At 42.3% G+C, this 26450-nt stretch overlaps 1 protein-coding gene across 1 annotated transcript in view; it reads right to left on the bottom strand.

The window, feature by feature from the left end:
* snd1 (staphylococcal nuclease and tudor domain containing 1) overlaps positions 1-26450 on the bottom strand; it is a 734850-nt gene that overhangs the window by 93505 nt on the left and 614895 nt on the right. Inside the window, exon 19 of the mRNA XM_078419593.1 lies at positions 1460-1583. Coding sequence (XP_078275719.1) covers positions 1460-1583 — 124 coding nt within the window. The remainder of the gene's footprint in view (positions 1-1459; positions 1584-26450) is intronic.

Below are 26450 nucleotides of genomic sequence, written 5' to 3'. Positions count from 1 at the left end.
TGCTTTCTTGTTCTCATCAGCTATTATCCTCCTTCCAGTGAGGCAAATAACTATGGTTTCATTAACTGTCTTTTATCTCAGTGCCGATATGTATCCAGGTTGTGCAAAAGTCTGCATGTAGCGTGTCCTTGCTGTTGGGTTACTGTAGATTATGGAATCTTGCTGCCAGCAAACATTTTTTTAAAAAATTGGTTTCTTTAACAGCAGCGATTGCATATTCAAAGTGAATCATTTGAAATCAGATATGATAAGATACTAATCAGTGAGCAGTGTCCTCCTTATATCATGGGACATGGATCCATGAACAAGTAAATCACCTGGTAAAAGGACTTTAAATTAGTCTTAGAAATTTGCTAAGCATTTTAACTTCCCTTCCCATTTCTATACCATCTTTCTGTCCTGGGCCTCCTCCACTGCCAGAGTGAGGTCACACACAATCTTTGTGTCTTTTTATCTTTGGCCTTTGTCCAACCATCTGCCAATCAAAACCTCCCTCACCTGTATCCGCTTATCGCTTAGATAGACACAAAATGCTGGAGTAACTCACAGGTACACTGATTTCCCTCTGAGTTACCCCAGCATTTTGTGTCAATCTTCGGTTTAAACCAGCATCTGCATTTCCTTCCTCCATTCATCCCTTGCCCGGCTTTATCTTACTCCACCTCTCTTCCAGCTTTCTCCGCCTGACTCCAATCAGTCTAAACTGGATCTCTTCAGGGTTTAAAAAATTGCCTATAATATGCCTTGGTGGAAAAATGCAGGATTTCCATTTGAGGCCTTAATCAAGGCCCCTCTGAATCCACCTGTTACTTGCCAGGTTTTGTCCTGCCCCTCCTTTCTTCCACATTTCTTCCACCTTCGCCCCCCCCCCCCCACTTCCCACCACTATCTGCCTGTAGAAGGGCCCCCATGTGAAATGTCACCAGAGATGTTCTCCAGAGATGCTGCCTGACCTACTGTGTTACTTCTTAACATTTCCCGATCTGGTTTCCTGTCGAATATTATTTGATAGGTCATATGTGAAATGTCCTGGGAGTTTTGCCATGTTCAAGACTTCACCTGAATGCAGGTTGGTGTTAGTTCCACTGAATCAGTCATCGTTTTAACGTGCTAAATGCGTTTGCTGGCCATTGTCAATCAATCAGTACATGTGTAGGTCCCTGTGGGATGGATGCAGTTCCAGGAAGGCTTGCTCTGCATCACAAAGTCAAGTGAAGGAAGATACACAATAGGTTGGTTCTTTCCAGCCTTGCAGACTGCAATATAGGCACAGCTGCACATCAATAAAAAGGGCAGAACAAATTAAAATGAACTGACATTTTACATTAATCCTGGTGGGGTGTTGCTCTTGAATTGAACATGATTTGCTTTCAAATACTGCACCTGTCAGAGAAAACTGACCACTATGCTCTTTTTGCAAAAGAATGAAGGAAATCTTTGAATGCAATTTTCTCTTTACCATTCTCCATCGATGAACTTGGCAATGCAGAAGTCTCCTCGGCGGGGTGAATAGGAGCCCTCTACAGGTGGATGAGCTGCTATCTCATTCTTCATGCTCTCCATTAATTTCTCCAGCTGAGTACCTGCAAGGTAGAACAGAACAAAGGATAATTAAATATAAACTTTCACACTGACATCTTAATTAACACCTTGCCATGACTCGAGAGCACTCCAGCAAGGGTTATGTACAGCAGCAGAGGGGTGACGATGAATACTCAGTGAGTAAAACACCCCGGAGGAAGAAAACAAAGAAACAACCCATGCTGTCGAGACCAAGAAAATTACCTCCCGATTAAAAATATTTCTCATAAAAAATTGTGCGCTAATTTACTTCTTCTAGAAAGGTAGAAACATTGTGTTTTATATTTTAAAATCAAAATCAATGAAAAAAAGAAAATTATCAATATTCTAAATCATTCTGCAGATTGAATTGCTGCATTATTATTTTAAAGAAAGCCGACTTTGATTTCAAAATAAATATATGCAAAATCTCAAAGAGGCTGAAGGCATAATTAGCTGCATATTAGTAAGAAGAAAACTAGAATTTACAAACTGATTGCTCCACTTAGAAATGATGGATAGAAAGGTAAGTAAATTGGGGGTATAAATACAGATCAATGATCTAACTGAATGGCAAACATGACTGAGAAGATGAATGTCTCCTGTGGCCCAGTTGGTAACATCCCAATTGGTAACAATTGTGAATCAACTATGAATTACCATGAGTTTCCCCAAAAGTCCTTTTCCCGGAAACCCAAAGTACAGCCATTCGGGTTATTTGCAACAGTCCAAATTGCCCCCTTTCAATTGTTCCCCCTTTCTACAAACAATGATGTAGCCATGGTTATGCACACAGACCCCTGCTATGCTCATCCCTTTGTTGTCAATGTGGAACCATTCTTGTACCAAACCTACTCTGCCTCCCTCCCCAACCCTATCTCTGCTACGTTGATAAGCGCATTGGTGCTGCTTCCTGTATTCGTGTGGATCTCATCAATTTTTCACTTTGACACCAACTTTTGCCCTGCCCCCAATTCACCTGACATTTACCTTGTGGTCGTAGCAGATGTGATAGCAACATCATGAAGTGGCTCTCCGAGAGTGAAGTCACTCTGATACTTCTTTGTCTGGATGTCTCTGTCTCCATTTGAGGAGACAAACTAACCACCGATATAGACAATAGGTGCAGGAGGAGGCCATTCAGCCCTTCGAGCCAGCACCGCCATTCAATGTGATCATGGCTGATCATTCTCAATCAGTACCCCGTTCCTGCCTTCTCCCCATACCCCCTGACTCCGCTATCCTTAAGAGCTCTATCCAGCTCTCTCTTGAATATCCAGCTCTCTCTTGATATCTACTATGAACCCACAGACCCTCACAGCTACCTTGGCTACACCATCCTCCCACTTTCCCTCTTAAACACAATTATCCTCTTTTCTCCTTTTCTTTGTCTCTTTTCCATTTATTGTCAAGGTGAGGCTTTCCATTCCAGGACCCCTGAAAATGTTGTCGTTCTGGAAATTCAGCTTCCCCTCTTCTGTAGTTGATGGAGCCCTCACGTACATTTCCTCCGTTTCGCACACAGCTGCTGTCACTGGAGGATTCTTTTTGTTTGCTCCTGATTCCAGCAACTGCAGTCTCTGTGTCTCCTGAATCCAGAGGCAGAAATCTCAAACATCAATTCTACTTATCATTGCTTCTGGCTCTAGGCAGGTTCAGTGAGTAATCCCCTTCCTGCTCTGTCCAGATAAGAGACACTTTTCCATACTGTAAAAATAATCTGCAGCAACATGAAAGCATGCGAACGGTTGGAGGGGCAGTTTCGAACATAGAACAGTACAACTTAGAAACTGCGATATCTGTGCCGACCATGATGCAATTTAAACTGCACATCTGTCTACAGAATCCACATGCCTTCATTCGCTGCCTGTTCATGTGTCTGTCTCAATGCCTTTTAAGCATTATTATCACCCCTCCTTCCCCCCACACCCCCTCCCACCACAGATTGTGTATTCCAGGCACCTACTACTCTCTGTGCATACCATCTTGCCTCTTAAACCTCTTTTAAAAATGTCCCATTCTTAGCTTAAACCTATGTCCTCTAGTATTTGACATCTCCACAGTGGGGAAGAAGCCTCTCTCTAACTGTCTACCGGTTCTATGCCGTTCATAATTTTATATACTTCTTGAGGGGACCACAACATTACAACAGTGTGAGTCTCCGAGGCAGAAAGTTAACTAAATTATCTATTTCGCAAGCAGACTAACTTCATCTGGTTAGACAGCTGCAGCACAATACTGAGAGCTTATTGCACTGGCAGAAGAGCTGTTTGAGATGATACATTAAACAGACTCACCTTGACTTTCAGGTAGATAGAAAAGGGCCCACGGATACTATTTTAAGAATAGCAAGTGACCTGCACCAATTATCTAATTGCTGTCTGCAACTTGGTTACTGTTTTTTCTACATTATGACAGTGACTAACATACGCTTAATTGGCTCTCAGGGTATTGGGAACATTCTAGAGTTGCAAACGGCACCACAAGCACAAGTTTCTCCTCCTTTAACAATGTACAAGCACAACTGTGGGTTCTTTTGCTGATCCAAATTCAGGCTCACATTCTCTCAATATCGCACAGCGTCAGGAGGAGCCTGTGACATCGTTGAGGTATTTCTGTCCGAGTTATCCTGAATTGTAAATTACCTATTACAAAGCAGCTGCTTTGATTCAAGAGGGAGGCAGGTCTCCCAGATGGCTTCTTCCCTTAAGAGTTTCAGGAGTGATGGAATAATGGCTTTTGGCACATTCCCCTTGCCTCAAGTACAATCCCAGTGTCACTAGCCAGAGCACTGCTATTGTGTCCTAGATAAGTAACCATGAGGATCTCCAGATGTTGCTTTCCTAAAAAAGACTCAAAATGCTGGAGTAACTCAGCGGGTCAGGCAGCATCTCTGGAGAACATGGATAGGTGACATTTCAGGTCAGAATCCTTCTTCAGACTGATTGTAGCAGGGAGGAAGAGAGATGGTTGGGACAGATCAAAGTCTGGCAAGGGGAGAGGTGACTATGGATTAAAGGGGTTTTGGATTGGCAGATGGCTGGACAAAGGCCAGAGACGGAAAGACGAGAAGCGTGAGATAAGGAGAAAAGGCCAGAAGGGGCATGAAATGTGAATCTAGAGAAAGGAATATAGGTGGAAGTTGATGGGGATAAGGGAAAAGGGAGAAATGAGTATGCATCTAAGTGGGGCACAGGGAGGAGAGGGGAAAAACGAAGGGGGGGGGGGGGGCGTTTGTAGGTTACTTACCTGAAATTGGAGAATTCAATAATCATACCATAGGACTGTAACATACCCAAGTGGAATTTAATAAGTCATGGACATGTGCAGCTGCTCCAATCAAGAGACAAGACCTTGGTCCACTCCATTCTCCTGGTGCTTTATTTGAAGGCCATACACAATAAAACAAATTATTCTGCATAGCCCTAAAAAAAAGCATCAAGAGATTGAAGTGGACTAAAATCTTTCCTCTTAATTGGAGCAGCAACCCTTGTCCATGACCAATTGCTGGCTCGCTGACAGCTGACTCTATCACTACAGGCAATGGCAGCAACCAATGTCCTGTTGAAAGCCTCCAGTAATGCTTCTGCAATGGGCTCTTAATGGGGTTCCAGTACTCATGGCTATCCTTTCACTTCAGATTACTGGCCCTAGGTCCTGTCCTGAATGGGTAATATCTAGACTGTCTGGTTCCAGCACATTTCTCAATGGGTCACACGTGCTAAGGATATCACATCATTTACTCACAAGAATATTTTGGAAAAATAGTTAGTCTTCTAGGGAATGTGACAGGTGAATTACATCCAGCAAGATCCTACACAGCAACATGAAAGCAACTGGGTCATCTGGTTCAGTGATGCTGTGTAAGGATAGCACTGGCCAGGACATTGGAGAGAAATCCTTAACCTTTTGAAATCTAGGACATCCATATGAAGGCAAGAGCTCTCAGCTTAATGTCTCTAAAGACGAAACCGCCCTTGTACAGTGCAACATTGCCTTTGCACTGCAATGGGTAGATCTCTTTAGCTTGTGTTTGAACCACAGAAGCGGGGCATTAAGCTGCACAGTTTAGCTCCTTCACTGGACCATGGCTAAGTAATAAAATTAGTTATTGTATATCATGAATATCAGGAGAATATGCAATAAACAGAGAAAGACACTTCACCAAGTGGTTTCTCTGACTGTCATCATATATGTGGCTGCATCAAGTTCAGAACTGTCATCTGCAAAGCTACAACTCACCCAAATTGTGTTTCAATAGACAATAGACAATAGGTGCAGGAGGAGGCCATTCGGCCCTTCGAGCCAGCACCGCCATTCAATGTGATCATGGCTGATCATTCTCAATCAGTATCCCATTCCTGCCTTCTCCCCATACCCCCTGACTCCGCTATTCTTAAGAGCTCTATCTAGCTCTCTCTTGAATGCATTCAGAGAATTGGCCTCCACTGCCTTCTGAGGCAGAGAATTCCACAGATTCACAACTCTCCGACTGAAAAAGTTTTTCCTCATCTCAGTTCTAAATGGCCTACCCCTTATTCTTAAACTGTGGCCCCTGGTTCTGGACACCCCCAACATTGGGAACATGTTTCCTGCCTCTAACGTGTCCAACCCCTTAATAATCTCATACGTTTTGATCCCATATTTGTTGTTTCGCTTTGTTTTAATATTCTGGCCTTGAACTGCTGTTAAGGGTTGTTTTGACACGGATGCCTCAAGATAAATGTTGAATTAGATCAGCAACATCTGTTGGTTTCGGCCAATGAATGGCAATGCACAAGGAGCGATGCACATACCAGGAAGAAAGAATCTTTCTTCCGCACGGGCTGCTTGTTTTTGACAGACACGATAAAGAATAAATGGAAGGGCATCATAAAGATGGTCAAGGAAAACAAAAGCACATAGTGTGCAGCAGAAGTCCCCTGGCTATTGTGTGACGACACTGGGAGTTGACTTGTGGTAAGGGGATGGTGCTGAGTGCCTTGGCTCCATTATTCTGGATAACCATCCAAAATATGCGCCACCCAATGAACTGAACCAGCAGCATAGAAATACACAGGCAACTACTTTCCACCTTTCTTTGGAGAGCAATTCAGGCTGCGGTGATGTCGCAAGCTTCTGAAGCTGTGTGATACCAAGGTCGATGAATTGAAAGCCAATGACTGAGGGAATGATCCTGGGAAGGACATCAACTGAGAAGAAACATAGAAAATAGGTGCAGGAGGAGGGCGTTTGGCTCTTCGAGCCAGCACCGCCATTCATTGTGATCATGGCTGATCATCAACAATCAGTAACCCATGCCCAACTTCTTCCTATATCCCTTAATTCCACTAGCCCCGAGAGCTCCCTTTTAAATTCATCCAGTGATTTGGCCTCCACTGCCTTCTGTGGCAGAGAATTGCACAAATTCACAACTCTGGGTGAAAAAGTTGCTTCTCACAGTTTTAAATGACCTCCCCTTTATTCTTAGACTGTGTCCCCTGGTTCTGGACTTCCCCAACATTGGGAGCATTTTACCTGCATCTAGCTTGTCTAGTCCTTTTATGATTTTATACGCCTCTACAAGATCCCCATCTCATCCTTCTAAACTCCAGTGAATACAAGCCTAGTCTTTCCAATTTTTCCTCCTATGACAGTCCCTCCATCCCAGGGATTGACCTCGTGAACCTACGCTGCACTGCCTCAATAGCAAGGACGTCCTTCCTCAAATTAGGAGACCAAAATTGAGAAGGGGAGGAATAATGAACAAGTACTCTAATTAACACAACATGACTGGTGGTGCCCCGCAGGGTTTTGTGTGAAACCACAATGATTCACCATGTTCATTCACAATGTGGATGATGGGGCAGAGAGCTGCCTGTTTAACTTCACCAACACCATGCAGATGGACAGGCACTGGAAATGATACTGATGGAAGTACAACATTACAAGCAAATATTAACAGGTTAAGTGAATCTTCAAAACTGGGGAAATGATATAATCTCTGGAATTTAAAAGATTCAAGTTTTCAAGACATTGATTTTGTAATTCACAGATAATCTATTTCTGCTGGTTGGGAAATCTAGGTTGCATGATGAAAAAAACATTAGTGATTAGGAGCTGATTCTACACAAACAAAGTGTGGTGGGTGTTTGTAATTTTTCTTCCACAAAAAAAGGATTTAGCTTTAAATCTATATTTTCTATAATTAAAAGTCATTAATGGCTTTGGGGCATAGACAGACATATGGAAAGGTCACAGTCTCATCTACAATCTCACTGAATGGCAAAAAATACTCATCTCTTGCACCTGTTTGCTTGAATACGAATGAAGTGTTGAATATCACGAACACTTAGTTTCTATAAGATGCTGATTTTGTGCTACTTAGATTAGTCTAATCGCTGTGCACCCTCTCTCAACAGATTGTTCAGTGCTGAGAAAAGAACTTTATCCAGAAATGCTGTTATTTGTACAGGATTTAAATAAGCTCCTGATCCCTGTGTATTTACATTCAACACGCAGCTGATCCAACAATGTGGATGGAATGCTTCAGGTCCATCTTCTGACCCTGCACTCCTATTTGCTCTTCCTTCTGCTCCCGACTTTTCAGCCTTAAAAAATGTTTCACGTCTGATCTTGGATTATTAAATATTAATTTGACTTTGCTCCACATGGTTGCTCTGTGACTTGCTGGGCACTTAAATATTTGCTGTTTCATTGTTTGATTGAAGTTGTCTTCACAAAGCGCAAGAACCATGAGGGGAGATGCTGATGGCATGGCAATGGTTTTTCATGGCCCCACCAGCCAGCCACACTGCACGTGGTAGTACATCTCGACTTCCTGCAGCACTAACGTAGGTTGTGCCTGCATCTATGCATTCCCATCTCCGGGAATGCATCGCATCATGTGCTCTACCCAAGGAAATTTCACTTGTCGTCAGAAGGCAAAAAAAAACTAGAAGGCAGAAGTCTAAACAAAAGCTGGAGTTGCTGGAAGCGCTCAGTGAGTCTACAGATAGGAAAACAACATATCCGATTGACTAATTTTTATCACCTGCGCGAGATAACCACTTATGAGGTGTCTGCGCATTAATCAACCAGAACCAGAACACAAAATGCTCTGTCTCTCCCTGCTTTGATACTGCCTGATGTGTTGATTGGCTCCAGCATTTTGATTCTATGTTAAATTCCATACGTTGTTGTTCCAAGGGCCTGCATACATTTGTACAGGAACCTTCAGTTTTACGTCACAGTAGGTGAATGGGGGCAGGCAACTGAATGGGATCACTGATCTTACTTTAAAAAGTTCATGTAGGTAAATATTTCATTTATCATTCTTTATTATAGAGTCATACTGCAAGGAAACAAGGCCCACGGCTCAACTTGTCCATGCTGACCAAGATGCCCTATCTAAGCTAGTCCCATTTGCCAGTGTTTGGCTCATGTCTCTCGAAATCTCTCTTATCCATGTACCTACCCAAGTGTCTTTTAAATTCTATTAAAGTTCCTGCCTCAACTACTTCCTCTGACATCTTGTTCCATATACTGACCTCCCCCTCAGTGAAAAAGTTGCTCCAAAGGCTCGGATTAAATCCTGCCCCTCTCACCTTAAACTGATGTTCTTTTCTTTTACCCTGGGTAAATGACTCAGCTCATTCACCCTATCTATTCCCCTCATGATATTCTACACCTCTATAAGATCACCCCTCATGCTCCTGCGATCCAAGAAATAAAGACCCAGCCTGTCTAACCTCTCCCTATAGCTCAGCCCTTCAAGTCCTGGCAACATTCTCGTAAATCTCTGCATTCTTTCCAGCTTAATGACATCCTTCTTACAGCAACGTGACCAAAACTCAGTGTTCCAAGTGTGGCCTAACCACGCATATATTTGCCTGTCCCTTTATGCTCCACATTTTGTGTCTATCTTTGGTTCAAACCAGCATCTGCAGTTCCTTTCTGCACCTTGCACATTTTATGTTTTAATCAATTAGCAACAGTAACAAACTTTCAAATAACTTTGGAATTTATTTATTAATCTATTTTTTTTTTTAAATTCCACCGTGTCCAAACATGCCTGACTACCAGAAGGCCCTTAGGGAGGTGTGCGGACAGGGTCCAGTTTCTGCCATCTACAACCTGGTTGCAGCTCTTGGGTCCACCATGCCTTGTGGAAGGGTTGTGGCAGCATTGTTGGCCATGTATTGGAGCTGGAAGGCCAAAGACATCAAGTGCAGTTGTGGGTCTGGTTAAAAAAGCACTTTAAGGCATGATTTATTCACAAAATGCTGGAGTAACTCAGCAGGTCAGGCAGCATCTCGGGAGAGAAGGAATGGGTGACGTTTCGGGTCGAGACCCTTCTTTAGACAACAGGCATGATGGTGGTTTTCGCATGTCTGACACCTTCTATTATTCCATTATTTGTTTAAGAATAATAATGTCACGTTCCCTGAACATAAACTTACTGTCTGCCACCTTCTTCGTTACTCAGTTAAACCCATTTCGTTTTTACAGTTCACTTTCTCGGCTAGCTTTGTATTATCAGCAAACTTGGATAGATTATATTCTCTGTCTTTCCCAGAAATTTTTAAAACATGCTAACAAAAATCATACGCTCTGTAAGTATATCTCCTTACATTTTATCCCAGGAGAAAAGTTTGTGGCTCCAACTTCTGCTCAGAATGCAGGGCTGGCTTTATCACCTGACGCTGTGGAAATGGAACACATCAGACCCTCTCTAGCAACTGCAGTGCCTACATTCGCACACACACGCGCACACACACATATGCACAAAACCACCAGTGACCAAAGCTGCCCATTTTATAAAACAAAAAGCAAGATTGCATTCATTCACAAAATGCTGGAGTAACTCAGCAGGTCAGGTAGCATCTCGGGAGAGAAGGAATGAGAAGCAAGATTGCATTCACTTGCCATCTCAGAATGTAAGATTAAATGACTCAGCTTGTGTTCAAAAGCCTTGCTGGACCAATTTGCGATCCTCTAGCTATGACACATACAGACACCACAAGAGCAGCTTCCACTACAGAACAGAAAGATTTTGTTTTCTGAACTCAGTGTGGAGTTCATAAGATTGTAGGAGTGTGATTCAAATGAAATAAGGCAGGTAATGGAATTTATTTATTTTTGATGAACAGTCATCACCCAAAACAAGTTTTGAAAAGGCAAACAAAATCACAGAACCATTGACTCATTGTTGATTATCCACACTCTGCTCTGTGGCACCATGAGTGCATTCTGGACCCCTGGCCATATGTACTTTGGTGACCACCTGCCCACCCTGCCCACCCCTCACTATCAGCGTCAGTTACTCCCTGCCATCCCGACACACCAAGTTAAACCTGCTTCCACATTCAACTCATGATTATTGGAGGATAAAGGTTTTTATGTGCCTTTAGTCCTCCAGTCCTTTCGGACCCAACGAGAACAAATGATTGCAAATTGTTTACTTGGCCACCACTTGCCATCCCATCTACTGTGCAAGTGACCAAGACCAATGTTAACGCCTTTTGACTTAGGTGCTGTGTGTCGCTGGGCTATTCGGATGTGAAATTAAACTTGTCAATCCAATTTATCAGTCAGGAATGAAAAAGGCTAATCTAATTTTCTCCACCACCTCCCAGCTCCTTAACCTACAAGTGCTCTGGCCAAGTATACTGGGACTAATGACACTCCTAGTAGGATCAATAAAGGAGTTCATGAAGCCAAACTGCCATTACGACTCAACAATGTCATTTAGGGTTGGAAATCAGCTGTCCGTATTTGGATTAAGACTAAATGCAACACTTGTCTACATCAATAAGGGTTACTCTGGAAATTCACCTGTGTTGGCTTAGCTGGTCATTCAGATGTGACAAACTGCTGGGGAAAAAAATAATGCTCTGCTGCGATTTGAGATAATCAGCATTATTCAGGCAACCTAAAAAAAAACCCAACAAATATTCACTAAAGTACCCTGAACCATAGAATGAATTAATTGAAATCTAATCATTCAATCTAAGACCTTCTTGCCTTGGCATTCGATGAACAAGTTTCACTTGTAAAGTACCGTTAATATTGAACATCTTGATGTGCTTTACGGAAGTATAATGAAGCAAAAATGGAAACTAAGCTAGAAGATGACATCACCAGAGAGTTCCAGATAAGGGATTTTCTTTAAAATCAGGTGCTGCAGTATATATAGTGGTGAATTCTGTCCTCCTCTCTATTTTCATCATTTCATTTTAGATGTTAGATTCATATCCTTGCTATTTAATAAATACGTTGATGAACCAGGGCAGCTACATGTATGCTTACTGGCCAATACACCTAGGGTAATGGAAATTAGAAAATAGATATCTGAAGAGGATTAAACTGCAGAGTTATGGTCATCGGTTACAAAGTCTGCTGACTCTGACAACCTAGACTCTGACTCTGTTCAAAATGGGCCTCGTGCCAAAAGACGAATAGTTTGCACTCCAGCGTCCAGGCCTTCAAGAAAGACTGGAAACACCAAGTGAAAAGAAAAAGAAAGTTAGAAATATTCACTAAAAATAAGATGCATGGCAATGAAACTTGAAATGTCTCACCTTCAGTGCAGGATACAGCTAGCAATATGAGCAGCAATTGAGGTTAATGCCATCTGGAGATCAATTTGCGCAAACCTAAATATAAATACTGTGCCCACAGAAGTTGAAGAGATGGGCATCGTGCCAACAATGTAGGTTAATGTGGTTATAATACTAGGCCAACACTTGTAAGATACCTTGCCCTCAGTTTATACTCTGATAGGTTGGAATTAGGATTTTATTTTACATATAAAAACCATCTGTTTAATTTGATTTCATTCACAATTGTAAGCTTCGACTGTTCATGTGTTGTACTTAAACAAATTCAAAACTGATGAATTCCTGTCACAAAGCATTCCTGTTACAAGATGATCTCCAAATCCTTCTCCAGGTTTCCCCCATTGACTTTTGCTATGGATTCCATGGAAACCAGCACATTGCCTCAGTGTGGATTGGTCAGCTTCCTTTGAAATGCTATTTCACAGATGACATGTAATTTGAAATAAAGACATAGAGAACAAGTCTAACATTTAATGAAACATCTGATCTCAGTTGCTTATTCAGGACCACATACTAAGCAGATGACAAGCCTTTTGCATTTCATTCTGCCATCTAATGCACTGCAGGCTACAAGTACAAACTACCAATGTGACAAGCAAGGCATTCACCCATTGTTTCATTCTTTTGAATCTTCCCCCATTTGGAAATTTTATAACTGTTTAAAAGCAAATGATGCTGGAAATCAGTATTTATTCACAAAATGCTGGAGTAACTCAGCAGGTCAGGCAGCATCTCAGGAGAGAAGGAATGGGTGACGTTTCGGGTCAAGACCCTTCTTCAGACTGATGTCAGGGGGGCGGGACAAAGGAAGGATATAGGTGGAGACAGGAAGGTAGAGGGAGAACTGGGAAGGGGGAGGGGAAGAGAGGGACAGAGGAACTATCTAAAGTTGGAGAAGTCAATGTTCATACCGCTGGGCTGCAAGCTGCCCAAGCGAAATATGAGGTACTGTTCCTCCAATTTCCGGTGGGCCTCACTGTGGCGCTGGAGGAGGCCGGGTGGTTTTTGTGGTGAGAGAGACAGAGTTGATGTTTCAGGTTAATGATCTTTCATTGATTCCGATCCACTGAGTATTTCTGGTGTGCTCTATTTTTATTTTAAAATTCCCAGTACTGTCATTTTTATGCTTTTCAATCCAGCAACAATTATTGAGCTTTGTCCTGACAGATGGTATAATTTCCAAATTGCGGAAGATTCAAAAGAAACAGTTAATTCAGTCCTCCCAAGACCTGCAAATGTACTGTTGGTGATTTCTATTTATAGTGTGGCGATACTTGGCTTGTTAGATGAAAAATTATGGGTAAATATAGGTGCAATGACAGTTGAAGGGTTCGACAGGACTGACCTTGACACATTAGTCAGTTTGGACAATAAACGTAATTAGAAAGCTACCGCACTGATATCAAGTTAGTTCTGCAGAAAATGACATCAATTTATTATTAGTATCGGTTAGTTAAATGGTAACAAGTGTGTGATTATCAGTGATATAATAAGGGATTTGTACAGGTTTACTGAAAAATAATGGTGGTTATTGATAACAGACAAAGCTTATTAAAATTCACTTAAATAAAGATAAATCAGATAATACAGAAACTACAATGATGTGCAGTTATTTTACTTTGATCCAGGTGCATTAAAGATGTTCCGTTTGAGCTGAATATTAGCACCAAAGCCAGAACGCTTGGTGCAAGAGGTTTTTAAGAAGCATCCGACAGAATGAGAGGGAGATAGAGAAGCAAACATCCTTAGGGATGGCGGGGGTTTAGGAGCTTCAGGTCGAGATAGCTGAAGGTTCATTATCAGTACCTGGCAATGAAAATCAGAGATGTGTAGGAGACGAGAAGCAGAGGATTAGAGTTTTTAAGTGTTAGACGATGCTACAGGTCACACAGACAAGGATGGTTGAAATCAATAAGACTAAAATGAGAATTCTAAAAAACAAGAAAAACATGCAAGTTATCAGCCAGAAAGGACACCAAAGATTGATAAAAACTAAACAAGATCTAGGGATTGTTGTCCATATCCCAGCTCAGAATGGCAATGGATTAAATGTTATAAAACATATTTTCGTTTTAACTTGTGATATTTGACTTTCCATGTTGTCAATATTGTTGATTTGTGGAGTAATTTATCTGCTAATAGTGTAACTTTACTTCCCTCTAGAAAAGACTACTCAGTGCCATACATCTGCGTGCCGATGTTTAGTTTCATTCACGGAGCTATGGATCTCAACTGTGCTCTTGTTGAGTGGGATGAGCTGAGTCAAAGCAAACCCACAGGATGCAATCATTTCTCACAACCTTTGTCTAATCCTTACTCAAGGATGCTTACCAACCCTTTCATTAGAGATTATACCCACGGGATGATATTCTTGCAATCTGAGATCTTCACAACGAGGACCCCTGACCCCTGATCCCTCTTTTTACTAAATCAAAAGAAAATCTTCTCTGAAGTTTGTATTTGCAACCATCTAGGTAAGGTTTGTAATTCCTCCTTATGCGTAGAAATTAAATACAAAACATTGACATCTTTGGGCGTGCCCAGTTTGCTGTATAAAATGTCCTCTCCTCCACCCTTCTTTCTCCCTATTTCTATTATGTTGACTCTCCTACAACAAGCAAGCAATGGCAACTTTTGCAAATTACTTATTAAATGTTTTATCCATTTAAAACTTGGTGCGAGGACCTGACTGTGGCCTGAATAATGGAATGGAGGAAGAATTATGTATAATAAATCATGGATATATCTTCAATGATAGATAACTTTTTTAATACTCCATTCATTTCTCCAATTTGGATTTCTTATTTTTATTTTATTTTTCTCTATCTTTCCCTCTCTGGGAAAAAAAGTATAGAAATATATAAGACATAATTGTTAATATTAATAATATTACGAATGTATGTGATAAGTATATTTTATTAATATGTACTTATGTTTAATAAAAATATTTATAAAAAAAAAAAAAACTTGAAAAAAGTTTTAAAAAATGAAACATTGCAAATGCTTGCACCGAATTTATTCATTTTTTCAAACACACCAGGCTCAAGAATAATGGGAAGACTCCAGAGCAAGCAGACAAAGCACTATTTGTGGCCCTGAACCTATTCCCTGTGGGTTCTTTACATAAAAGGACAAATTAGCAATGACCTTTCCCAGGGCAATAAGAAAGAAGGAATCCTGAATGATTTACACTTTTCAATACACCAAAAACTTCGAGAAAGCTTCTCCCTTTTAACAAAATGATTCCACTACAAATTACACTATCCATGATGCCAAAAGGCATTCTGTATTGACCGCCAAAGTGCTGTAGTGCTAAACAAAACGGTCATTGACTGTCAATGACATGGAAGCATTTGTTTCTTCAACACTGTTGCTCAAGAGTCAAAAGTGTTTAATTATCCAGGTCTGCATTGGAATAGTGAAATTCTTAACTTGCGGCAGCTTTTAAGGCACACTAAATGTAGTAATACAACAAATAAATATTCAGTAAGCCATCAGTTATTCTAAGTAAATCAGGCCATGATTGTGCAAGCCAAAGTACATGATGCAAAGTCTATTGTAGTTTCATACTGAGGTATGGTGGTGCAGGATGGTTTAAGAGCCCGATGGGAAGCAGCTGATCTTGAAGCTGGAGGTAATGGTATGTACTTCCTGACAGTAGCAGTGAGATGAGCGCATGGACGGTGGTGTGGGTCTTCGATGATATCAGCCACCTTCTTAAGAGAGTGCTTCCTCGTGATCCCTTTGATGTGGGGAGGTCAGTACGCATGATGGACCGGATAATATCCACCACTTTCTGCAATGTCCGTTGTTCTTCATCCTTCGAATTACCGAACCAGACAGCAATGTAACCAGTCAGCACGTGCTCCTTTGTACAATGCACAAGTTCAATAAAGTATTCGGCAACCTGCCAAATCATCTCAAACCATGGAAAGTGGAGGTGTTGATAAATTTTCTTTATAATTGCATCAATGCACTGGGCTCAGGATAGATCATCAGAAATGTGTACAGCCATGAATTTGAAGCCGCTGACTCTCTCCAACGCCTTCCCGCCAATGAACAAAAGTGCATGGGCCATCAGAAGTCAACAATCTGCGAGGTTGTTGTTCTGGCACCACTCAACCACATTATCAAACTCCCTCCTCCACTCTGACTCATTAGTCATCCAACAATGGCGGTACCATTGGCAAATTTAAATTTGTTGGAGCTGTGCCTGGCAGACAGAGTAGAGCAGGGGATTGAGCACCCAGCCTCATTGATGGTCAGCGAGAAAGAGGTGTTGTTGCCAATTCATGCTGATTGTAGTCTGTCAACGACGAAGTCAAGGATCTAATTGCTTAAGGAGGGGGAGTGACCTAGGTCCATGAATTTGGTTACGAGATTGGAAGGAAAGATATTGTTGAATGCCAAGCTATCGTTGAATGCCACAGGATGCAAGCACTTCTCGCAACCTCTATGGCCTATTCAGGCAGTCCAGTGCAAAGTGGGGAGCCAGCTAGATTACATTCGCTGTCAATGTGTTGCGGTGGTAGACGAATTGAAGGTGGTCCACATCATGACTAAGGCAGGAGGCAATTTATATCATATACATCGTTCATAATGGATGAGTGTGTCACTGTTCGATAGTTGTTGAGTCACGTCACATTGCTCGGTTATTATTCAACACTAATTATCTTCTACAATTTGCTGTTTCATACAGCCATTTCCACTTCATTGCTATCATTCAATATTAATTTGAACAGCACAAATAACCGTCCATTCAAATATCAGTAACTACAGACTTCGGCTCTGAGACAATGTTCAATAAATTTCATGTATCCAAAATAATCATCAAAAAACCAGGTTGAAGGAAGTAAAAGAAAATCAAACAACTTTCGTTCTGGAAATAAAAGACAATGCTGTAAACACTCAGCAGGTTGGGCAGCATCTGGGGAGAGCAAAATAATTAATGGTTCAATGCTGCCCGAACTGATCAGGGTTCCCAACATATTCTGCTCTTAGGATGAATGTGGATTGGTGGGGTCACACTCTCGTCTTTATCTCTGTCCTGGATACATTAAAGATGATTGCTGATTGCAACCATGTTATCCACAATGAGATTAAGGAAGCCTCTAACTCAATCCCAGTAGACCAGGCAAACAAAACAATGGACAATTCGGAAAGTAATTAAGACACGTGCACACTGACAGAGAGTGGAAATGCCATACCAGTGCTGTACAGTAGGTGTGCTCAAACATCTACTTTCATGAGGCAAGGTATATAGATTTGATGCGACATGTGAATTGTATGTTGCCACTAATCTGCGTGGATCTGAAATGACCACGTTCTGTGATTTGAATTGTGATTCCTCGATATGTGAGAGAGCTGAAACATCCCCTCAGACACGTTTCTGGATTGCAGCTTGAATTGCGTTAATTTCTCTGAAACAAAGCGAAAGAACTTTGATATCCGGGAAGGCTGAGAACCCATGATTATTGATTCTGAATCATTTCAACCATATTAAGGAAACAAACCATCTCAGCTTCAAATATCAGACCACTTAGTGTATCTCATATTGAAAAAGGACCCGTGATTTATATAGCATCTTTCATATTCCTTTCAAAACACTGCAGAATGCTTTAAAGCCTTTGAAGTGAAGACTGTTGGAATAGTGTAAGAGTCATACAGCACGGGAATAGGCCCTTTGGCCCAACTCGTTCATGCTGACCAGGATGTCCCATCTAAGCTAGTCCTGTTTGCATATATTTTCATATTTCATATTTCATATTTCAGATACAGCGCGGAAACAGGCCTTTTCGGCCCACCAAGTCCGCGCCGCCCAGCGATCCCCGCACACTAACACTATTAACACTATCCTACACACACTAGGGACAATTTTTACATTTTACCCAGTCAATTAACCTACATACCTGTACGTCTTTGGAGTGTGGGAGGAAACCGAAGATCTCGGAGAAAACCCACGCAGGTCACGGGGAGAACGTACAAACTCCTTACAGTACAGCACCCGTAGTCAGGATCGAACCTGAGTCTCCGGCTTTGCATTCACTGTAAAGCAGCAACTCTACCGCTGCGCTACCGTGCCGCCCTTTGGCCTATATCCCTCTCAACCTTTCCTATCTAAGCATCTGCCTCAACTACATTCTCTGGGAACTCATTCCATATATCCACCATGCTGTGTGAAAAAGTTGCCCCACAGGTTCCTATTACATCTTTCCCAACTTAAATCAACGCCCTCTTGTTTTTGATTTCCCATCCCTGGGGAAAAGACTTTGGATTCACACTATTTATTCCTCTCTTGATTTTGTACACCTCTTTAAGATCACCCCTCCGTCTCCTGGGCTCCGAGGAATTAAGTCCTAGCTTGCCCAATCTCTCCTTATAGCTCAGGCACTCAAGTCCTGGCAACATCCTCGTAAATCTTCCCTGCACTGTTTTCAGCTTAATGGCATCTTTCCTATCAGGGTGACCAAAACTGAACACAATACTCTAAGTTAGACACAAAATGTTGGAGTAATTCAGTGGATTTCGGGTCGCGATCCTTCGTCAGACTGAGCATGGGTGACGTTTCGGGTCGAGAACCTTCTTCGGACTGAGTCTTCTTCAGTGTATTTAAGCATCTGCAGTTCCTTCCTACACAATACTCGAAGTGTGGCCTCTCCAATATCTTGTACAACTGTAACATTATATCCCGACTTCCATTCTTGAATTCCTGCCATAAAGGTCAGCATGTCAAAAGCCTTCATCACAATCCTATCTACAGGTGATGCCATTTTCAGAGAACTACGTATTTGTACTCCTCGATCCCTCTGCTCTACACTACCCCAGGGCCTTCCATTTACTGTGAAGGTCCTGCCCTGGTTTGACCACAGAATGCAACACCTCGTACTTAGCTGAATCAGACTCCATTTTCCATTCCTTGCCCCACCCAGCCAGCTGATCAAGATCCCGCTGTAATTCTCGATAACCATCTTCACTGTCAACGGACCACCTTTTTTTGATGTCATCTGCAAACTTAATAATCATGTCTTCTATATTCTCATCCAAATCGGTGCTGTTGATGACAAACAGTAATGAGCCCAGCACCCACTGCTGAGACCCATCACTTGTCACAGACCTCCAGTCCTGAAAAATAACCTTTCACCACCACCCTCTGCTTCCGACCACAAAGTCAATTCTGTATCCAGTGAGCGAGCCCTCTCTAGATCCCATGCAATCTAACCTTCCAGAGTAGTCCATTCTGCAGAGCCTTTTCAAGTGCCTTGCAGAAGTCCATATAGGCAATATCTACAGCCTTGCCCTTGTCAACCTTCTTGGTTACTTCTACCAAAAACTCAATCAAATTCATGAGACACGTTTACTCAAGCACAAAATCATACTGACTATTCATAATCAACCCCCATCTTTCCAAATGCATGTACATCTTATCCCACAGAATCCTCTCTGGCAGCTTTCCAACCACTGAAGTGAGGCTTAATAATCCACAGAGGTTTTTCTTAAATAGAGGCACAACATTAGCCACCCTCCAGTCTGTCGGCACCTCACCTGTGTCTAACAATGACATATATTTTGTCCAGGATCCCTGCAATTTTTTCTCTAGCTTCCTGCAGAGATTATGTCAATTAGTTCATACACAGCTACTTCACATGAATAGCAATGCGATATGATCAGATATCCAGTCTCAGAAATATTTGAGTAGTTTGGCAACTCAACTGAAAATCAGCACCTCATTCAAAGGAGCTCTCTCTCAGTACTGGACTGGATTGTATACTGAGCCAGAGGAATCTCTGAATAGCCATAGACCGAGGAACTTTTGCTCATTATTACTACATCAGAGGCATCAAAATCACACACCCAATTGATCCTTAATTTAGGTTGACATTCAGAAGCAAGAAAAAGCCATTAAAAATAAGATAAACAATCACATAAATACTTTGAAGTAATTAAAACCATTACAGCAAACAAAAATAATTAAAAATACCTTGCCTTGTTCTTATCCTTCTTTCCAGCTGTGTAATTTCAATTGAAATGTAAGCACATGGCTGGCAGATATTTCCTGCGCAGATTGTCCAGCTTAAAATGGCGGGGACCTCAAATTTGCTGAATCTCCTGCAGTCTAGCTGCAAAGCACAGCAAACAGAATCTGCTTCAAGTGTGGGACTTTTGTGCTTGGATGTGCATGAACATCCTGAACTTACTGGCATTTTGCCAAAGAGCTGCTGGCATTTACTAGGAAGATACAACTTAGTTGCAGGACTCTGATAAGACAATAGACAATAGGTGCAGGAGTAGGTCATTCAGCCCTTCGAGCCAGCACCACCATTCAATGTGATCATGGCTGATCATTCTCAATCAGTACCCCGTTCCTGCCTTCTCCCCATACCCCCTGACTCCGCTATCCTTAAGAGCTCTATCTAGCTCTCTCTTGAAAGCATCCAGAGAATTGGCCTCCACTGCCTTCTGAGGCAGAGAATTCCACAGATTTACAACTCTGAGTGAAAAAGTTTTTCCTCATCTCCGTTCTAAATGGCCTACCCCTTATTCTTAAACTGTGGCCCCTGGTTCTGGACTCCCCCAACATTGGGAACATGTTTCCTGCCTCTAACGTGTCCAACCCCTTAATAATCTTATATGTTTCAATAAGATCCCCTCTCATCCTTATAAATTCCAGTTCATACAAGCCTAGTCGCTCCAGTCTTTCAACATATGACAGTCCCGCCATTCTGGGAATTAACCTAGTGAACCTATGCTGCACGCCCTCAATAGCAAGAATATCCTTCCTCAAATTTGGAGACCAAAACTGCACACAGTACTCCAGGTGCGATCTCACTAGGGCCCTGTACAACTGCAGAAGGACCTCTTTGCTCCTATACTCAACTCCTCTTGTTATGGAGGCCAACATTCCATTGGCTTTCTTCACTGCCTGCTGTACCTGCATGCTTCCTTTCAGTGACTGACGCACGAGGACACGCAGATCTCGTTGTACGTCCCCTTTTCCTAACTTGACACCATTCAGATAATAATCTGCCTTCCTATTCTTACCACCAAAGTGGATAACCTCCCATTTATCCACATTAAACTGCATCTGCCATGCATCAGTGTCTATGGAAGATTATGTCAGCAAGAATTCAATGCTCTCGAGGGTAGTAATAGAAAAAAAGTGAATGACAAAAGAACAAAAGGTAAGTGAATGTCATATTGGAGATAGCCCGAGATTTTGGTGTTGGTAGGGGTGGACGGGAGGGGTGATATGGAGCCAGTAGTTACATTACTGATTAATTGCATGCCAAACACACGCACTGTTTCCAGCACTCTGGGCAATTGTTTACTCGCCTTGAAATTTCAGTCAATGCATACATGTATTAAAGGGACATTATTAGTCATTCCAATCAATGGCTGATGTGGTTAGCTACAGGCCAACTGTGTGACTAGCTGACTGAGAAGTGTGTACAAGAGAAATCTGTCTCTCTGAAAAATACATTGAACCCTGCTCTTGAGAGATCCTTTATAGCTGGGAAAACAAAGACGCAATACATCTTAGTCATCCCTAACCTTGTATTGTGCAAGCCATTTATAATGAACTAATCTGTGCAGCATTATTTTGCCCACTCTACAAGGCCGTCTTATGCATCACGAGGAGCAATGCAGTAAACCAAATTCATTTGCCGAGTTTTTAAATAATTCATTTTTCAGGATCCTGGCATTGCTGACGAGACCAGCATTTATTGCTGTCCCTAATTGCCTTCTAGGTGATGAGCCGCTGTGCTGGACTTCTTCTGTTGAAAACATCCCCACGGTGGGAGTGGGGATTCCCAGGATTTTGACGCAGGAATGACAAGATATTTCCAGATTAGGACATATGCACGTAGGAGGAGAATCTGCAGGTGATCATATTCCCTGTAACTGCTGCCTGTACTGGGTTGCAGGGTTGGAAGCTGCAGTTGGAGTACACTAGCTAACGAAGTGAAGTGTATTTTGCATATGGTATAACTGCAGCCACTGTGATGGTGGAGGGAATGATCATTTCGGGTAATGGTTAGGGTATCAAAATTAAGATGGTTGCTTTGTCCTGGACAGTGTGAAGCAATATTCATATTCATGTAGACAAGAGGAGAATATCCCAGCGCACCCCGTATTTGTGCCTTGTAGGTAGTAGAATGACTTTCGAAGTGTCAGGATACAAGTCAATCACCACAGGGTACGTAGCCTCTGCTCTGTTTAATCAGGTTGAATGAAAAATAAAGGCACAAAGCGCTGGAGTACCTCAGCAGGTCAGGCAGCATCTCTGGAGAACATGGAGAGGCAATGTTTTAGGTTAGAACCTTTTTTCAGACTGATTATGGAGGGGAGAAAGCTGCAAGAGAGGTGGGAGCAGAACATACTCTGGCAAGTATATATACTCTGGCAAGCAACATACTCTGAAGAAGGGTCTCGGCCCGAAACATCACCCATTCCCTCTCTCCTAGATGCTGCCTGACCTGCTGAGTTACTCCAGCATTTTGTGATACCATACTCTGGCAAGTAATAGGTGGATACAGCTGAGGGTTTGTTTTGATTTGCAGGTTGTTGGACAAGGGCCAGAGATGAAAAGATGAAAATTGTGAAATAAGGAGATAAGGTTACAAGATGCGCAAAATGTGAAGCTAGAGGAAGGAATACTGCCAGAAGAGACGGGAGTAAGGAGAAAGGGAGAAATGGGTGCACAGTAATGTGTGGCACAGGGAAGAGAAGGGTAAACAGGGGGGAGGGGGAGTCGTAGGTTAGTTACTAAAATTTGGAGAGTTAATTGAATTGAAATCTACAAACCAACGCCAACCTTCCCCCCCCCAACCCCCACCCCCACCCACCCCTGCAGTTCCTTGTGTCTATGAGTCCAGTTGAATGTCTGGCCAATAATGACCACTTTGATATTAATGTGGGGGTCTCAACAATAGCAATATCATTGAATGTCAAGTGCAATTTGCTCGACTCTGCCATATTGAATATGGTCATTCCCTATTATTCGTGTAGTGCAAATGTTATTTTTCTAAATCTGGCAATAAGCTGAATAGGTTCAAACTAAACTGAGTGTTATGCAATCAGCAGCGCACATCTCCTCCTCTGACTTTATAATGCAAGGAACGTGATTGATGAAGCAGCTCAAGGACCCAGCTTTCTGTCCTGAGGAACCCCTGCAGTGATGTTCTGGTGCTGGGATGATTGATCTCCAATAAATACAACTGGCTTCCTTTATGTGAAGTATGACTCCACTGTTGGAGTGTCCATTGTCCACTTTTACCATGGACTCTTTATGCCACACTTGGTCAAATACTGTGTGAAAGCCACTCACTCTCAACCTACGAGTGCAGTTCAGCTTTTTGGTCCATGTTCTGAAGAGGCCTAGCACTGTGTGTTGCTGGCAAAATCCAGACAGGATATCAGTAAGCTGTGAAGGCAGCACCTCTTAGCTGTCTTCCATAATTACGCTGAAGATTGAGAGTCGACTGATTTGCTAGATGGATTCGTCCTGCTCCATCTGAACAGGCCATTGCTGTGCTATTTTCCACATGCATTGATGGATTAATGTGTTGCAACTATACTGAGAAAGCTCACATCAGGACATGTGAAGAAACTGTCAAATGTGTTATCATTGATGCATAGGTCAGGACATGCCAATTATCTGAATCATCCGCTTGTTGAAATGTGGAATATTGTCCCACAAATTGTCAATTCCAAAACGTCAAACCAATTTAAATTTTTTTGTTAATAAGGCTGTTAAGCATTATGAACCAAGTTGAATAGATGAAGTTAGGGAACAGGTCGACCATGGTATAATCAAATGCTGGAATAAGTTCTTGTCGCTGAGTGGCACTCTCCTAGTTGTCTGGCTTTGCAAGGATATTGTAAGGACTCGAAGGACTGAGTGAAAGGGAGAGGCTGTCAGGCGAGGACTTTATTTCTCAGAGTGTCGGAGACAGAGGGGTGATCTTACAGAGGTTTTTAAAGCCATGAGGGGCATAAGTAGGGTAATTCACACCATTTTGTTTCCAGGATTGGGGAATCAAGTAAGGCGAGAGTGGAAAGAGAGTGATAAGAACCTGTGAGGGAACTTTTTCCGTACAGAAGGTGGTACATCTCTGGAACATGCTGCCAGAGGACAAAAAAGCTCACCTAAAAACAACTTGCAATTCTGCAGCCTCCACTAAAATGCAGTAAGAATGCATTATTATTGATCGATCAAGCTCCCAGTGAGATAGTTAGTTAAAAGAATGATAGACAAGATGACAGTTCAGGAAAGATAACATGCTGGCTCCAATAAGAGTAATGGAAGGAACATTTTTAAAGAAACATCCTTATTTGTGGACCTGGTTGAGTCTAGATTTTACAGTCATGCTCACCAAATAATGCCAATTCTTAACTTCTGGAAAAAGGTTATGCACCCATGGACATCCGGGATGCTGACATATCACAGATAGGTGTTTTAATGAGGTAGCCACACCAAAGGGTCAGGCAAAACATAGCTGGATGACCACCAGGAAAGGTAAAGGAAGTAGACAGATTCACCTGTGGCCATTTTTCTCAAAACACATATATCATTTTGGATACAGTTGGACTCGAGGGACTGAGTTTTAGGGAGAAGTTGGACAGGCCAGAACTTTATTCCTTGGAGTGTAGGAGTCCGAGAGGTGATCTTAAGCAGATGCATAAAATCATGATGGGCATAGACAGGGTAAATACACACAATGCTAGGGATCGAGGGATCATGAAATAGGAAGGCATAGGTTTAGAGTGAGAGGTGAAAGATTTAATAAGAACCTGAGGGGCAACATTTTCCACACAGAAGGTTGTCCATTTCTGGAACAATCTGCTGGGGCTTGGGTCGGCCCGCTGCGGACCTTTCACCGTCCGGCGCGGCCTGGAATGTGGCAACTTCAACAACCTGACCGCGTGAGAAGACGGCAGGGGAAGAGAAAAGACATTCTGGCCTTCCATCACAGTGAGGAGGTGACTGGAGGAGACTCACTGTGATGGATGTTTTTTTTTGTTTGTTTTGTGTTGGTTTGTGGCTGTGTGTGTAATTGCTTATTTTATTGCTCTTACTGTTGGACTGTGGGTGACGAAATCTCGTCCAAAAGACTTGGTTTTTTTTGGATGACAATAAAGGTAATTCTGATTCGGATTCTGATTCTGATTCCAGAGGAAGTAGTTGAGGCAGACACACTAACGACAATTAAAAGACATTTAGGCAGATACACAAACAGGAAAAGTTTCGAAGGATATGGGTCAAACAAAGAGAAATGGGACTAGTTTAGATTGGCTTCTTGGTTGGCATGTACAAGTTGGGCTGAAGAGCCTATTTCCACGCTGTATGCCTTTATGATTCTAATCCTAGCAACGACTCCCCAATGGCTACTATCATAATTGAGAATGTCTGACTCTCATTCTCAGCTGAGTGCAAAACGAAAGCAAAATTGCTGGAAACTACAGATAATTTGTCCAATGCAAGTTTGGGAATACGAGTGGCACGGCCTTTGCTGTGGAATGCAGTATTTTGCTGCAATCATATTGAATTAACTGCCAAGCTTATCCCAATACCACAAGGCAAATCTTCAGTAAATTTAATTGATTTTCGAAGTGCAGTAAACAGGGACATTTTTCATTTTGTTGAAGTTTGTGTCTTCTTGGTGGTTGGCCTTAACCATCTGGCAAGTTCATTGTGAATTGTTGTTGAACGCCTGAGAGATACAGATTAAACATTGCTAGTCCCAACGTCATAGAAAGGCAAACGGCAATGACATGACATGGAATTATATTTTCTGAGCAGAAACGACCACTTGCTCCAACCACACACTTTTATGCTCCATTTGGACCTTGCTTTATCCAACCCAGGGGTGCACAACTTACATTTAACAGACCACGTGCATTCTAACCTGGCACAGCTTCAACCAGGAGATTTCCCTGCAGGAAATTAGCACTCCATCAGCTGTCCAATGTCAGAGTTCAGAAGGAATGACCGTATCAAGGAAGTTTCAAGTAGTTCAGAACTTCCCTGGTCACTTGCACAGGGGTGCTTTGGGTTGCCAACATGGCCCACACAGCGAAAGAATTGTGTGCCACTAGTCAACCCTGTTGCAATATGCACTTTGCTTCCTCCTTTACTTGTTTAACCGTGCAGCAGAGAACAGACGCACTGCAGAGGCCCAGAGGAAACGCACCGCGCGCAAGGCCCGGGCTACCTCCATTTCCACTGCAGCACCCATCCACTTGTGTCCTACGTGTGGGCGTGCCTTCCGGGCCCGGATTGGCCTCACC

The sequence above is a fragment of the Rhinoraja longicauda genome, chromosome 23 (genome assembly GCF_053455715.1).
Source record: "Rhinoraja longicauda isolate Sanriku21f chromosome 23, sRhiLon1.1, whole genome shotgun sequence".
Classification (NCBI taxonomy): domain Eukaryota; kingdom Metazoa; phylum Chordata; class Chondrichthyes; order Rajiformes; family Arhynchobatidae; genus Rhinoraja; species Rhinoraja longicauda.
This window is presented reverse-complemented; position numbering and strand designations above follow the sequence as displayed.